General features: G+C 39.1%; 2 protein-coding genes across 2 annotated transcripts in view; one reads left to right on the top strand and one right to left on the bottom strand.

The window, feature by feature from the left end:
* LOC104828650 (probable acyl-CoA dehydrogenase 6) overlaps window positions 1–2,875 on the top strand; it is a 78,159-nt gene extending 75,284 nt beyond the window's left edge. Inside the window, exon 9 of the mRNA XM_010562486.1 lies at window positions 2,785–2,875. Within this exon, the coding sequence (XP_010560788.1) occupies window positions 2,785–2,875 (91 nt within the window). The remainder of the gene's footprint in view (window positions 1–2,784) is intronic.
* A 3,738-nt stretch (window positions 2,876–6,613) lies between these two features.
* BET1 (Bet1 golgi vesicular membrane trafficking protein) lies at window positions 6,614–12,946 on the bottom strand. Its single transcript, XM_010562470.1, has 4 exons — window positions 12,895–12,946; window positions 10,428–10,543; window positions 7,911–7,967; window positions 6,614–7,365 (listed from the first exon to the last, which is right to left on the bottom strand). Exons 1-4 carry the CDS (start codon window positions 12,944–12,946, stop codon window positions 7,210–7,212), a joined length of 381 nt encoding a protein of 126 aa, XP_010560772.1. The 3' UTR covers window positions 6,614–7,209.
* Between the last annotated feature and the right edge of the window lie 458 nt (window positions 12,947–13,404).

The following is a 13,404-nucleotide window of genomic DNA, read 5'->3' as shown; positions in this document are numbered from 1 at the left end:
CGGAGGGATCAACACCAGCCAAAAGAGGAACATTAAACTGAAGGACTATACTGGATTTTACTACTCAGGAACACATTCAGGCTGTAAATAAGAGGGTTCCTAATCATTAGAACAACTTTGTTATGTGACAGCCTTCAAATTAGGATAGTCTAAGATTAAAGGGACCTTGTTTTTTCTCCTTGAAGCAGTGCTCGATACACTTCTGAAGGAGGTTTTATGATGGAGATGGGAAACTTGATTTGACAACATGGAGGGTCCTTTTTGTTCCTTTTGCTGCCTAATAGGAAATTATTGATAACTCGGATTGAGTTGGATGGGTGCGAAGGGCTCCTCACCCTCCCTCGTAAGCGCAGTTTTTTAAAACAGCTTTGAAATTATTTATGTTTTTCTGAATCCATCAAAAAGTGGATTGCTTTTTAACATTTACATCTCTTGATTTGGTTGAGTAGAATAAGTCTTATAATCTACAGTGGATGTTTCAGATGCATGGGATTTCCTGAATGAGAGGAAACTCTTTGTAGGGAGTGTTTTAGGAGGGGCAGAACACAATGGTCAGGATTTATCTCTTTCATGGGGCAAACTCCCACTCCCTAAGGAAAACAGCATTCAACAAGCAGCTAGAAGTTTGGTCCCTCAAAATGACACCTTTACATAACTGTATGGTGCATTGCAGGCTGGTTCCTCACTGTCCTTGGTCAGGGCGAAGCCATCACAGGTTGGTGCTCACCTCAGCAGGGCTGCAGGTAGTGCAGGACGTGCTGCTCTGCCACAGGGGCAGCAACAAGGCGATGAAGAAATCAGAAAGCAAAGTGTTGCTATGCCAGATCAAAGGCATTCCAGGGGTAGCCTACCTAAAGCAATAACATTCCAATATTTATATATATTAAAATATTTATATGCTGTATTAATAATGCATTATTGATATAATATAAACTATCAAACCATAAACTTACAATAAATAGCTGATACACAAGCTTTCTTTACTATGTCATCTTCCCCAGCTTCCTCGCAGAGTTCCTGGCAGGATAGTTAGTCCTGTGGTTTTGTTTTCTTAGGCTGAAAGAAAGTGTCTTTCCCAGAAGGCGACTGCTAGATTAAAACCATTTGAGTCCTTTGTTATCTCAATCCTCTTAAACTAGGTGAAACCTTCTGTCCTGCCTCCCCAGAGGAGAGATTGGCATTAGTCACCTGCCTGTACATTCTGTAGGAAATATTCCTTACCTCACCCATAGAGACAAAATGACAATCACAAGCAATTTTGTAAAAACACACACACACACTCACACACAAAACATACGCGAAAGGTGTTTTGGTTTTTTAAAACATATATTTATATGTGATAGCCTGACATGTCTATCACATACCACCAAACCACTGCCTATTTATAACTTCATATAAACAAGCCAGATGTGTCCAGGATTCCTGCTGCAAATGGAGAATTTTTATCAGCATCACAGAGGAGTTCTGAGGATTAATTACTTACTGTTGCTACAGTGCTGTGAAGATGCAAGATGCTAAGCATTGGCAGGGGCTTTCTGCAGCTCGAAAAAGCAGATAGCACCACAACACGAAGACCAAGTAATCTACCATTGTTCCAGCTCTGCCGCCTTCAACAAGGCCCATAGGAAGATGGGGAATCTTCAGGTTATTGAATTAAGTAGAGGTAGTTTAGCAGAACTGTCTCAGTGGTTTGGGTTTTTTTTTCTTCTCCCCAAAGGAGTAAATAAATTTCTGAAGAAAACTGCTTAAGGTTGCAGTAGTTTGCAGTGTGGCTAGCACAAGGAACTTAGGCAATACTGTTAGGGATGACTCAGTGATATTAATGGCAGTTTTTAAATGAGTGTGATTAGAAATATCAAATCAAAAGTAAATATGCTTAGAGCAACCATTCATTTAAAGCAGAGAAGCTTTGTATACTATGTAATACTATACTACTATATAATACTATACTATAATACTAATATGGATTATGCCAGATCTCACATAGCCATTAGGGAGACCAGGATGCTTGTTGGTTAAAAAACGTGAATGAAAATTGTACCTTCTCCATATAATCCTCCAATACTTCATGTACTGATTGACTAATATTCTTTTTACCACGGAGTTAGGGGAAGTTAAATGCTGCAACACTTTTTGCTGCTGGCCCTCCGAAAGCTCCCTCCCCTCCTAAAATTCAACCGCAGGCTTAGGCACCTACAGCTTTGGCAAAGGAACAGCAGGGATGTTGTGGGAAGTATTGCGGACCATCTCACCAGGAGGAGGCAGTGCATGAGGTGTTCTGCAGACAACTGGCATTAGTATGTGACGTGCAGGTAATTTGAGCAGGCAGTCCAGCAGAAAACCTTGGGAAGGGCCTGTGATGCTTTCTATGCCAGTCCAAAGTGGTAAGACCTAAACAGAAGTCTGTATGGAGTTCAGCTGCAGGGGCTCTAGCTGGCCTTAAGCAGGGGCAGTTGTATGCTAGGAGAGGTTTTAACTTATTTCAAGATGAAAATACAGCACTACACCAAGTTAAGGTTATTTTTTAAAGAATCTGAAAATTGGACGTGCCAAATTGTGTCTTAAGCCTTTCGATTTTGAATTAGCAACATCCCTGTACACAAAAGGGTATTTATGGTGCTGACAACAGGTTTGTCCACACGATGTATGTACTTCTGTAAACAAGGGGTTTCAATATAATGAAAGCAGCTCCATAATAAATGCATAAATAGGTATGTACAGTTCTGTACTTGTTCTATCAGTATGGCATGCAAATGTGTAAATCTACTCTTCGTATTTCTACAGAGACTTGAGATTAATGTCAATAGGAGGTGGCACAGATGAAACCATGCTTTCCATCATATGCAAATACATGGAAACACTTCCAAGCAAGTGACACATTTCCACTCTTCCTTGAAAATTAAGAAAGCAAGAGCGTGGCTTGTACTGCACACTGAAAGTAACAGCCAGTACGTTTCAAGGATAAAATAAGTAGAAAACGTAACAGTAATTTTGCCATTGAAATGCTTGTCAAGTTCTTTAATCATTGTCATTCTATGTGTTCTCCAATGTCAAGTTTCTGTTGATACAAAGCAGTCTGAAATCACGTGGCCTCCTGCAAGATTTTTTTTCCATTATTTTTTCAGTGAGTTACTGCTTTGGGGAGTCTAGTGATCCACACTAAGCACCCAGCAAAAATGTCTTCTTTAATCAAGGTGTATCTACATTTTAGAGCATCTAAGCTGCGAGCTAAGAAGCAGAACTTCCATATGGATACAGCTATGATTTCACTAGTAGCTTAATCTTATTTCAGTGTAGCTTTGCTTTCAAGATCAATAATTAAGGCACAAATTATTCCCTGCCATATTAAAACACTGGACCAGTGATTTTGCTCTCAATTACAAGTACCTTCCCTATCTTACACTTTTAGCAAGTACTCATCAAAATGAGCTCTGTCTTCTTTGCCAAGTTCACATTGACTTGTTCTACACTGTCATGGATGTTTGGTGATGGGAGTGGGGGTTTTTATTTGTAGAATTCTCCAAACAACTATTTAATTGTATCTCAAGCTTTTGGAAGCCTGAACTTCAGCAGTAAGGTATTATGTTTTGTGTGTAATTAAAGAAAAATGTTAAAAATAAACACATTAATACGAAAAATGTGTGTAATTAACTCTTCCTAAAACAGCCATTTAAGCCAGAAGAGACAGCCTGTATTATTGCAAAAAAAAAAAAAAAAAAAAAAAACTTCCGGGGAATTTTCCTTTTAATCAAATGGAATGTCAATTAAGCATTTTCTAAGGAATCTCCATGATACTGCAAGGTTAACAGTTTGACAGTTAAAAGATGATATTTCCCTCCACTTGGAAGTGATCTGCATGTTTGCTAGATAGAGTCTAAGTTACAGTAAACTGAGAAAAACAATATATAAATATTGTGTAAAAGTTACAGACAAAAGATTGCAAAAACAATAACAATTGCAGTATTCTTACATAGCTGCTATTAACCGCAACTTTGTAAAAATACAATTAATGCTACTAGTATTTTCCTATCATATCCACTGGTCATACAATGGCACCCTGAAACCTTGCTATTTGTGAATTTTAAGTCCTGTCAGAGTAATACTCTTCTAACAGAAAATGACTAGTAAAGCAAGCACAGATGCTGAAGAACATTCTAAGGCTGCAATGCATGGTTCTCACCAATTGCCATTCCCCTTCCCCGAGTGAAGTATTCTCAAAGCAGTTTCACCTTTATGTAAAGTCACCTTAACCATTCTAAGCAAACTTGCAGGATTCCAGTTCACATTTTAAACTGAACATCACCTTTTACTGGAATTGAAGAAAGGGAAATGTGCTACATCCTGTAAAATAACAAAACCATACAGAAATGTCACAGTTTTGACTACATAACTTCCAGTTACATTTCAGACACATTCATGTTAAAAGAGCCTAATGGGGCTCTGTTTCAGTACTTAATTAAAAAAGCCCTTGTGTGTTTTCTAAGAAACATACAGATGTAGACAGTTGGTTGGAGGCTTCATATATTCCTTGTGCTTAAGCTTTATCCCCATTTCCTGCCCTATTTAGACAACAGCAAAAAAAATTTTACAACCCCCCCTTAAATGAAGAAACACAGAAAGGAAGACATAGGCTTAAGATCTTTTCCCCCAATTCATTTCCCCTCACTCCTCCACACCACTGAAGAATGGGGGGAATGGGGGAAAAAGGAAGATGACCTAGTTCTTATTCTGCATTAATTACTTTTTAATCTGGTTTGACATTTAAAATGAAAATCCTGTTGGTTTTATACATGATCTGAAGGACTGGTAACAGATTTTTACCAATATGTGCTCTGTAAGGACTTACTTAAGGCATCCTAGCATATTCTTCAGAACAAAGACAGGAACTGTAACGACCATGTAACTAGCTGCATCTACCCATTTTTCTACTTTATATTAGGTAGGTAGTTAAAAACTTTTCCATTTATTGGTATGACAGATTAATTGCTAAAAAAAAATAAATCTCTAGAAATTGTTCAGATACATGGTTTAATCCCAGCCAGCAACTAAGCACCATGCAGCCATTCACTCACTCCCCCCCCACCCAGTGGGATGGGGGAGAATATCAGGAAAAGATTTTTGAGATAAGAGCAGTTTAATAGAACAGAAAAGAAGCTAATAATGATGACACTAATAAAATGACAGCAGTAATAATAAAATTGGAATATACAAATGATGCACAGTGCAATTGCTCACCACCCACCGATCAACACCCAGTTAGTCCCCAAGAAGCGATCCCCCTGTCCCCACTCCCCCCAGTTTATATACTGGACATGACATCACATGGTATGGAATACCCCTTTGGCCAGTTTGGGTCAGGTGCCCTGGCTGTGTCCCCTCCCAACTTCTTGTGCCCCTCCAGCTTTCTCGCTGGCTGGGCATCAGAAGCTGAAAAATCCTTGACTTTAGACTAAACATTACTTACTCAGCAACAGCTGAAAACATCAGTGTGTTACCAACATTCTTCTCATACTGAACTCAAAACATAGCACTGTACCAGCTACTAGGAAGACAATTAACTCTATCCCAGCCAAAACCAGGACAGACACAATGTTTAAGAGCCAGAAAGGTACTTCTCAAAGATGATCCAACTGTCAGGGGAGATATCAGTAATTATCATCTCACTTGTTAGGTACCTTGCACTCCACTGTCTCATTAAAATTATAGAAATGCATCAATTTTGGATGGCAAGCTATATACTCTTGACCAGCTTTGGGAATGCTGTACTGGTTTAACAAGCCTAGCAATTCTCATCTAAAGACAATGCATCATCCTGGTGTTAGTACTTAGATGTTATTTGTAGAAGTATTGTAGACCTTGTTACAGGCAAAGATTAAATAGGCTAGATATATTTGAGCTTTAATTACTTTTACACATTCTGTGTGTTCTGTATTAGGTGATTTACACATCATATTTCCATTATATATGAAATCTAACATGAAAGAAATGTAGCATACCCCTCCATTTCTTATTTTAATAGTGCTCCCCACACAAGTAGAGCCCTTTAAATGCAGCACCATTTCCAAAAAATACACTGGTATTCTACAGTAGAAAAGAATGTATAATACTACAGGACACTTTATTTGTCAGTTCATAATTAGTTATTAATGGTAACACATTACACAGTATTTCTAGAAAAGTTTTTCAAAAATTGTAGATACAACTCCAATATTTAGAAAACTTAATTTTTTGAACGTTAAACTCAGCAATGTAATTGCTTCAACTATTAGAAACTATCTGGTGAGCCAAAGCTAAGTCTTCAAATTAAAAACCTTAATATGACAGCACCTCCAAGAGGTGAATCATAATATAAATTCAATATAAAATTCAAAATATCTGACCTCATGTTTCAGACATCATGCAGTGTAAATTTAGGGATCATCACAGATTGAGAAGTAAACATATTAAAAGTTTAGTGATTCAATGGAATCATTAAGTTTTAGATACTTTAAATATAAAGAAAACATTTGTACTGTGTCCATATTGGTTGATCCCAATGACCAAAGGCATTTGCTTAAAAGAGCAGATGTGTAAGCATGATTTGTCACATTTAAATAACAAATTAAAAAAAATAATCCAGTTTTAAGTAACTTCTTCTCCCCAAAATACACAGTTTAAGCTACTTAAACACATGCACTATAAGACCTATCCACAAAAATAATTTTTGGGGGTACCACTATTACATTTGTTAGCTTCAGGCCAGTCTTTTAAAAATCCACAGATAAAACCAATATAGGAAGATCCAAGTATTCTTCATGCTTTTGCAACCTAGAAATTACTGTATGCCTGGAACTGGAGCTCTAATTTAGAGCATGGCCCAGAATGAAAAGCAGAATGAAAGAGAAAGCCTTGTAATTCTGTAATTACTTCATATCCAAACAACTGTTATTTTCTGTTTTTTTAAATCAATTCAAAAAACTACTTTCCCCTAAAAAAGCAACCTACTATGATAGCAGTTTCTGCATATTTACAAATAATCCCCCCAAAACAGGGGATGATGGGAGAAATTGATACATTAAGAAAACTATATATAACATCGCATTAATAGTTAATGCAATTTACAACAATTTCACTGTGTTTTATCAACAGAATATGCCACTTTAGATCAATGTCTTCATTAAGACTGGTTTATAGTTGAAATTACAGAATTTAAACCGAAGGTAACATGCATCACCTCAGTTTAATAATCCAGTATATTACAAAAAAAACAAACAATGCAAAGAGCATCATGTAGCATAACAGCTTTGTCTGGCTTCCTCTGGAGAGTGTTCTCAGTCTGCCCATAGTTGCACCTAGAAGTCCACCCGTAGAGTCAAAATCGTTATCCTACATTTAAAAAAAAACCAACACACAAAACAACAAAAACCATGTTACTCTGAGAAAAGAACCCCTAAAGCTTGCTAAGTGTAGTTTTTCCTGTTTTTTCAAATTTTCCAACACTAAAATTATTTCAGAGGCAGTTTCTGAAAATTAGCCAGGAAAAACTTTCACCCATCTACCCAGAGATACTTTTTTCCCCCCCAAGCCAAAGCAAAATATAAACAAAAAAGGCATTTCTGACTTCGCTATCTTTTGCTTCCCTCTTCTATTTTTAAATACAATATAAAACTGCCTTTTTCATAATACTATACATTTTCTAATTGAAAACATAGTCATATCTGAAGTATAAAGACCTTGCTTGTGCCTTGGAAGTAATGCATTTGCACATCTATCTTTTTGAACAGAAATATTGCTGCTGAATTAGTCAAACAATCAACAATAAGCTGTCAACATTCTAATACAAATTTTCATACTAAAAGGAGGAATGCTTTACATTACTAACTTCTTAATCCTGCCCCATATTTAAAGAAAGTTAGTGACTAAATACTTACCATTTCTGATAACATTTTATTTTGGTTTTTAACTTCTGTTCCAATTTCAATGGAAAGCTATTAAAAAAACCAAAAAGTCATCAGCTACACATAGATTAGAGAAACCAATCTAATACGCATGACATGACTAGCATTTCCCCAGCTAAAATGTGAAAACAGTACCTGGTATTTTCAAAAAAACAACATGCACAGTATTCTGTCAATAACCCTTAGGAGAGCCTGGGCTTAAAAGCAGCTCCAAAGTGAAACAGGGGAGAACCCACAGAGGCTTCTTAGCAGCTATTCCTTAGTAACAGTGCGTATCAGCACACTGACCTTGAACTCCTGAGCTGAACTCCTACAAGGGAGGGAAATGTGCTCCAGGCCCCCATGCTTTGGATTAGCCAAAACCCATGTGTTTTTTGTGACACAACCTAAATCTCGTTATTTCTTACTGCTACATTTCACTGCAATCTATAATCAAGTCAAGAGTGGATCTGATTTTACATGAGGCTTCTAGGAAGATTATCTGAAGACTATTCCATACCCCAAAATTATTACATTGCACTAAAAGATGCAAAGGCTTGAAAGAGCACACAGTCTACTCCATGGGGCACTATCAACTGCACTGCTGACACACTGATTTTGAAGTGTAACATGCCAGAGAAGGAGACCAGAAATGAAATTATATAACAAAGGTCAAAGCTTTTTCTACCCCTTAACTTATTCTAAATTATTATTCTAAACCTAAGGTTTTAGATTCCATTTGAGGCTAAACAAATAACTTCTAAGCGGTAGCATTAGCAATAGGACTTCAAATGAGTTTGGGCCTAAGAATTCATTGGCTTGTACTACATATATAGAAACAGCACCTATTGCTAAGAATGTATTTTACAAAATCTTAAGTTGTTAAGAAAAATACACCCATGCAATTTTAATCATAGAGCTGTCTTTCAGTTAGACTTGCTTGATATAAGTCCTCAATCTCTGGAAGGAATCAGAATCATTAAAACAAACATCTCTTTCAGAGGATATTAACACACTATTTCTAAGAGCTGTTTTCACATTACAGATTTATCTGGAGATACAGCAGAAACTGATGAGCCACAATGGTAACACCAAAAAGACATAGTGCATTTTCTTAAATGAAACAGTTTACTGACCTAAACTCAAAGTTTCTAGTTTCTGCAGGGACAGTAATTCATTCTGTAGGACAGTAAGCCGTAATACCACAGCTGTCCAAGATTAGCAAAAAAGGACACCTTTAGCTTAAAAATATAATTAAAAGGACAAATCAGTTATACAAATGAATGATTGTGCATTTTGGCTGACAATAACTCTTTCTTGTATTTGTATTGGGTTTGTGTGGCAAGGTTTTGGTGGGGGGGGGCTACAGGGGTGGCTTCTATAAGAAGCTGCTGGAAGCTTCTCCCGTGTCTGATAGCACCAGTGCCAGCCGGCTCCAAGACAGACCCACCACTGGCCAAGGCTGAGCCCATCAGTGATAGTGGTAGTGCCTCTGGGATAACAGATTTAAGAAGGGGAGAAAAACCTGCACAATTGCATCCGGAGAGAGGAGTGAGAATATGCAAGAGAAACAACCCTGCAGACACCAAGATCAGTGAAGAAGGAGGGGGAGGAGGTGCTTCAGGAGCCGGAGCAGAGATTCCCCTGCAGCCCGTGGAGGTCCACGGTGGAGCAGATATCCACCTGCAGCCCGGGGAGTACCCCACACAGGAGCAGGTGGGTTCCCGAAGGAGGCTGTGACCCCGTGGGAACCCCGTGCTGGAGCAGGCTCCTGGCAGGAACTGTGGGCCCGTGGACAGAGGAGCCCACGCTGGAGCAGGTTTGCTGGCAGGACTTGTGACCCTGCAGGGGACCCACGCTGGAGCAGTCTGTTCCTGAAGGACTGCACCCCATGGAAGGGACCCATGCTGGAGCAGTTCGTGAAGAACTGCAGCCTGTGGGAAGGACTCACATTGGAGAAGTTCGTGGAGGACTGTCTCCTGTGGGAGGGGCCCCACACTGAGCAGGGGAAGAGTGAGGAGTCCTCCCCCTGAGGACAAAGGAGCAGCAGAAACAACGTGTGATGAATGGACTGCAACCTCCATTCCCCATCCCCCTGGCTGCTGCACGGGAGGACGTAGAGAAAATCGGGAGTAAAGTTGTGCCCAGGAAGAAGGGAGAGGTGGGCAGAAGGTGTTTTAAGATTTAGTTTTTATTTCTCATTATCCTACTCTAATTTGACTGCTAATAAATTAAGCTAATTTCCCCAAGTTGAGTCTGTTTTGCCCATGATGCTAACTGGTGAGTGATCTCTCCCTGTCCTTATCTCCACCCACGAGTTTTTGTTATATTTTCTCTCTCCTGTCCAGTTGAGGAGGGTAGTGATAGCAGGGCTTTGGTGGGCACCTGGCATCCATCTAGGATCAACCCACCACAGTATTAAATTTATCTTTAAAACTAAGCCTACTGCTTCACTGGTCCATATAATTTAATTCAATAAACATGATGATACCACTATAATTAAATACTTACTGATTTAATGGCACTGACTTTTGTACGCAGACTTTCTGTTAACCTCTCATTTTCTTCTTCATAAACACTGTATCCACTATTGGTATAGCCATAGTTACCAGCAGGTGCTCCATCGCCTATGAACACAATAGTCAGTAGTTACAGACAGAACACACCATTGGAGCAAGTGCTCTTCACATGTTGAAAAGCACTCTTTCAATTTAAAAATGCACTTCCTTAATGTCACCCTTGGCAATCGGGAAGAGGCACTGCATGCTCCTGAGACACAAATTCAACCTTTGGCAAACGTGTAAGTTATCTTTCAATATGCAAATCAAAGAAGGAAAATTGAGGAATGGCTGTAATGTAAATACTATCAAATTTTTCCCCAGATAGTGTTTTCAGATGACTTCTATGGAAATCAACCTAGGCATTACATGGAGATGTGAAGGAAGCATTGAGGCCACTACACAGAGTGGTAAACCTAACCGATAATAGGAAAGTTGAGATCATTCTCTAACAAATACAAATACCACTTGATCACACATTTAAAGGAGAGATCACATGCACTTAAAGGAAAGAGCATACTCCGATCCTTACACATGTTTCTCTACAAACAAGACCTCAGACCAGAAGCCAGGCCTCTGACCAGAACACTGCCATTTCTGCCACCATTCTGCAGTTCTATTCTCACTCCCGCCTTTGCTTTTTGGGCAATGGAGCTTCAGGACTGTTACCCAGACAACTGACCCAGAAGAGTACGCAGGGCAGAAGGGAATGAAAGCTCCTCAGCTCCACACATTCACTCAGCTCCAACCTCTAATAAAGATCTCCTACAGACAGCAGCTGCACAGCAGCATGGGCACAAGAGAATTAAAGCCGTGTCCAGTCTGGACAATCAGTCTTAGACCTCAAACCTAAGTTTTGAAATGAAAGAAGAGAGGCCAAGACTGAAAAAGGCAAACAGAAAAGAACTATTATAAGCTTTGTGATAAAGATCCTACTAGATTAATTCAACTAACAAACCAGTTATAACATTAATCAATATTTATATGGCTAGTCAGAATGCCACACTAAAATTGTCTGAATGCCTTTGGTTAACTCCTCTTCAACGCACTTTAAAGATTTTTGTGTTTGGGTGCCTTCTAACTTTTTGAGGAAAAAGGGAGAGAAGAGAGACACCAACTACACTCACAGATAAAGCTCTGTCTCAAACAGTTTCATTGTGTGCTTGGCATACGTAATGTTAAGATTTTAAAAGAGAGAATTACAATGCTACTTTGACGACAGGTATCATTTTATATTAAACCATAAAGCTGTTCTTTATACCTAAGTAATGACACTTTTTTTTAGTTTGTACTTGTAAATTGTTTTAATGTTATTCTATAAGTTAAGCTAATGATAAATTCTCAACAAGACTGGGTGAAATGTGTGTTTCCATTTCATCCCACTGAGAGTCAAGAAGTTTTTTTTCCCCCACCTACATCAAAAGTACCAATGCCAAATACAGAAAGTTGACTAAAACGACATCATTTAGAGAGTCAGGGTTGTTCTCAGTGTGTCTTATTTTACAAATGCATCTAATTATAGTACTTCCTACCAAGTGATGCACAATTTTGAATAAGTTTATAAGTTAATATACCACATAGCTTCAGGCCAAAATACCATAACTACGATTCTTATATAGACTGTGACATAGCAGATATGAAGAACTGCCCCAAAGCTTTTAAACAGGCACAGTTGCTTATGTATATGGAATAGAAAGCACAGTGAAGAAGCCTGGCTACAACTGTTTACAGGAAGGACAGAAACTTCAGCATGGCAGTTCTATGGGCTGTCTTGCAACACAGCTCATTGACATGTAGTATGGACATGACCATAACATAATCGCAGGCTAAAAAAGAAGTAGCAGGTAGCTGGTGGCAACTGCAGAAGTATTGGTGCCCAGCTTCTATTTCCAGCCTACTAAATAAAAAGTAACTCCGGACTGACAGTTGAAATGTCAAGGCAAAGCAGCAAATTTTACTGCAGCTGAAAACAGACATTTAAGCCTTCTGCTTTACCTTCCAGCAGATTTTTTAAGTAGTTTCAGGATGTGCCTTAAGGCACTGTTTGCCAGAGACATGCTAAAAGAAGGCATGCTCTTTCCCCTCGCTCCTTCCATAAACATCCATCACTTCACTTTTTCAGAAGCAGCACACTGAGCTGGATGGCCTTCAGTCTAACCCCTCTCAGTTCATAGCCAAGAGCGAGCTGTTAGTCTGTCAAAGAACAGGACAGAAGACCTAAGCATTATCAAATGCCTACCTTTTTGTGATAAGCATCCCAACAGCTCTCTCGATCTAGTAAGAGGCATATCCAATACTCGTTTTATCTTGTGAAAATACTATTACACAACACAAATCAGAAGTGTAGAAGTAAATCTAGGGTGGTGTTACAGACACACCTGGTTTAGCCATATGGCATTTATTGCCTCCTAAATACTCACTTTCTAGGAAGAAGTACCAGAACTCGGTCATAAACTTCTGAGGCATAAACATTACCTAAGCTTTACAGTGAGGTCACAGCACCTACCTGGTTCTAGAGCATGACATGGGAGTTCAAAGTTTGTTTGTAGTCATCAGTGTGACTGCTGGTTGAAAAATGAGGCCTAAGCGTCTCAAAACACTCAACAGAAACTCTGCAGAGATTTCTGCATTTGCAGCAGATTGCATTTGTAACAAATTGACAATAGTTGGGCTTCCCGCCCCCCCCCCCCAGACATAGCAGGAAAACACACAGAAGTACCAAAATTAAAAAACAACTCCGAATTTGGAAAGGACATGCCTCAAACCAACGCTCCGTGAGAACCATTCATGAACGCAGTTAACTACAAATCCCAGCACTCCTCTGTAAATCCAGCTGAGCTAGAAAGGAAAGGGAGACAGAGGCGCGGGCCACGGCTCTTCCCACGCGAAACCTCCCGGGCTCTGCTGCAAGCCTACACCCACCGGCACAG

Source organism: Haliaeetus leucocephalus, unplaced genomic scaffold (assembly GCF_000737465.1).
Source record: "Haliaeetus leucocephalus isolate CR32 unplaced genomic scaffold, Haliaeetus_leucocephalus-4.0 Scaffold0, whole genome shotgun sequence".
Lineage (NCBI taxonomy): Eukaryota > Metazoa > Chordata > Aves > Accipitriformes > Accipitridae > Haliaeetus > Haliaeetus leucocephalus.
Note: the sequence above shows the minus strand (reverse complement) of the source record. Positions and strands in the feature narration are given on the sequence as shown.

What these genes read in the sequence shown, in the direction of transcription:
- BET1 (XM_010562470.1), bottom strand. Translation starts at nt 12,946, where the DNA reads ATGTTTATGCCTCAGAAGTTTATGACCGAGTTCTGGTACTTCTTCCTA. An exon ending in CTGGTACTTCTTCCTAGAAA is followed by an intron (nt 10,544 to 12,894) that starts GTGAGTATTTAG and finishes TTGTGTTCATAG; the next exon opens with GCGATGGAGCACCTGCTGGT. An exon ending in AAGTCAGTGCCATTAAATCA is followed by an intron (nt 7,968 to 10,427) that starts GTAAGTATTTAA and finishes TTTTTTTAATAG; the next exon opens with CTTTCCATTGAAATTGGAAC.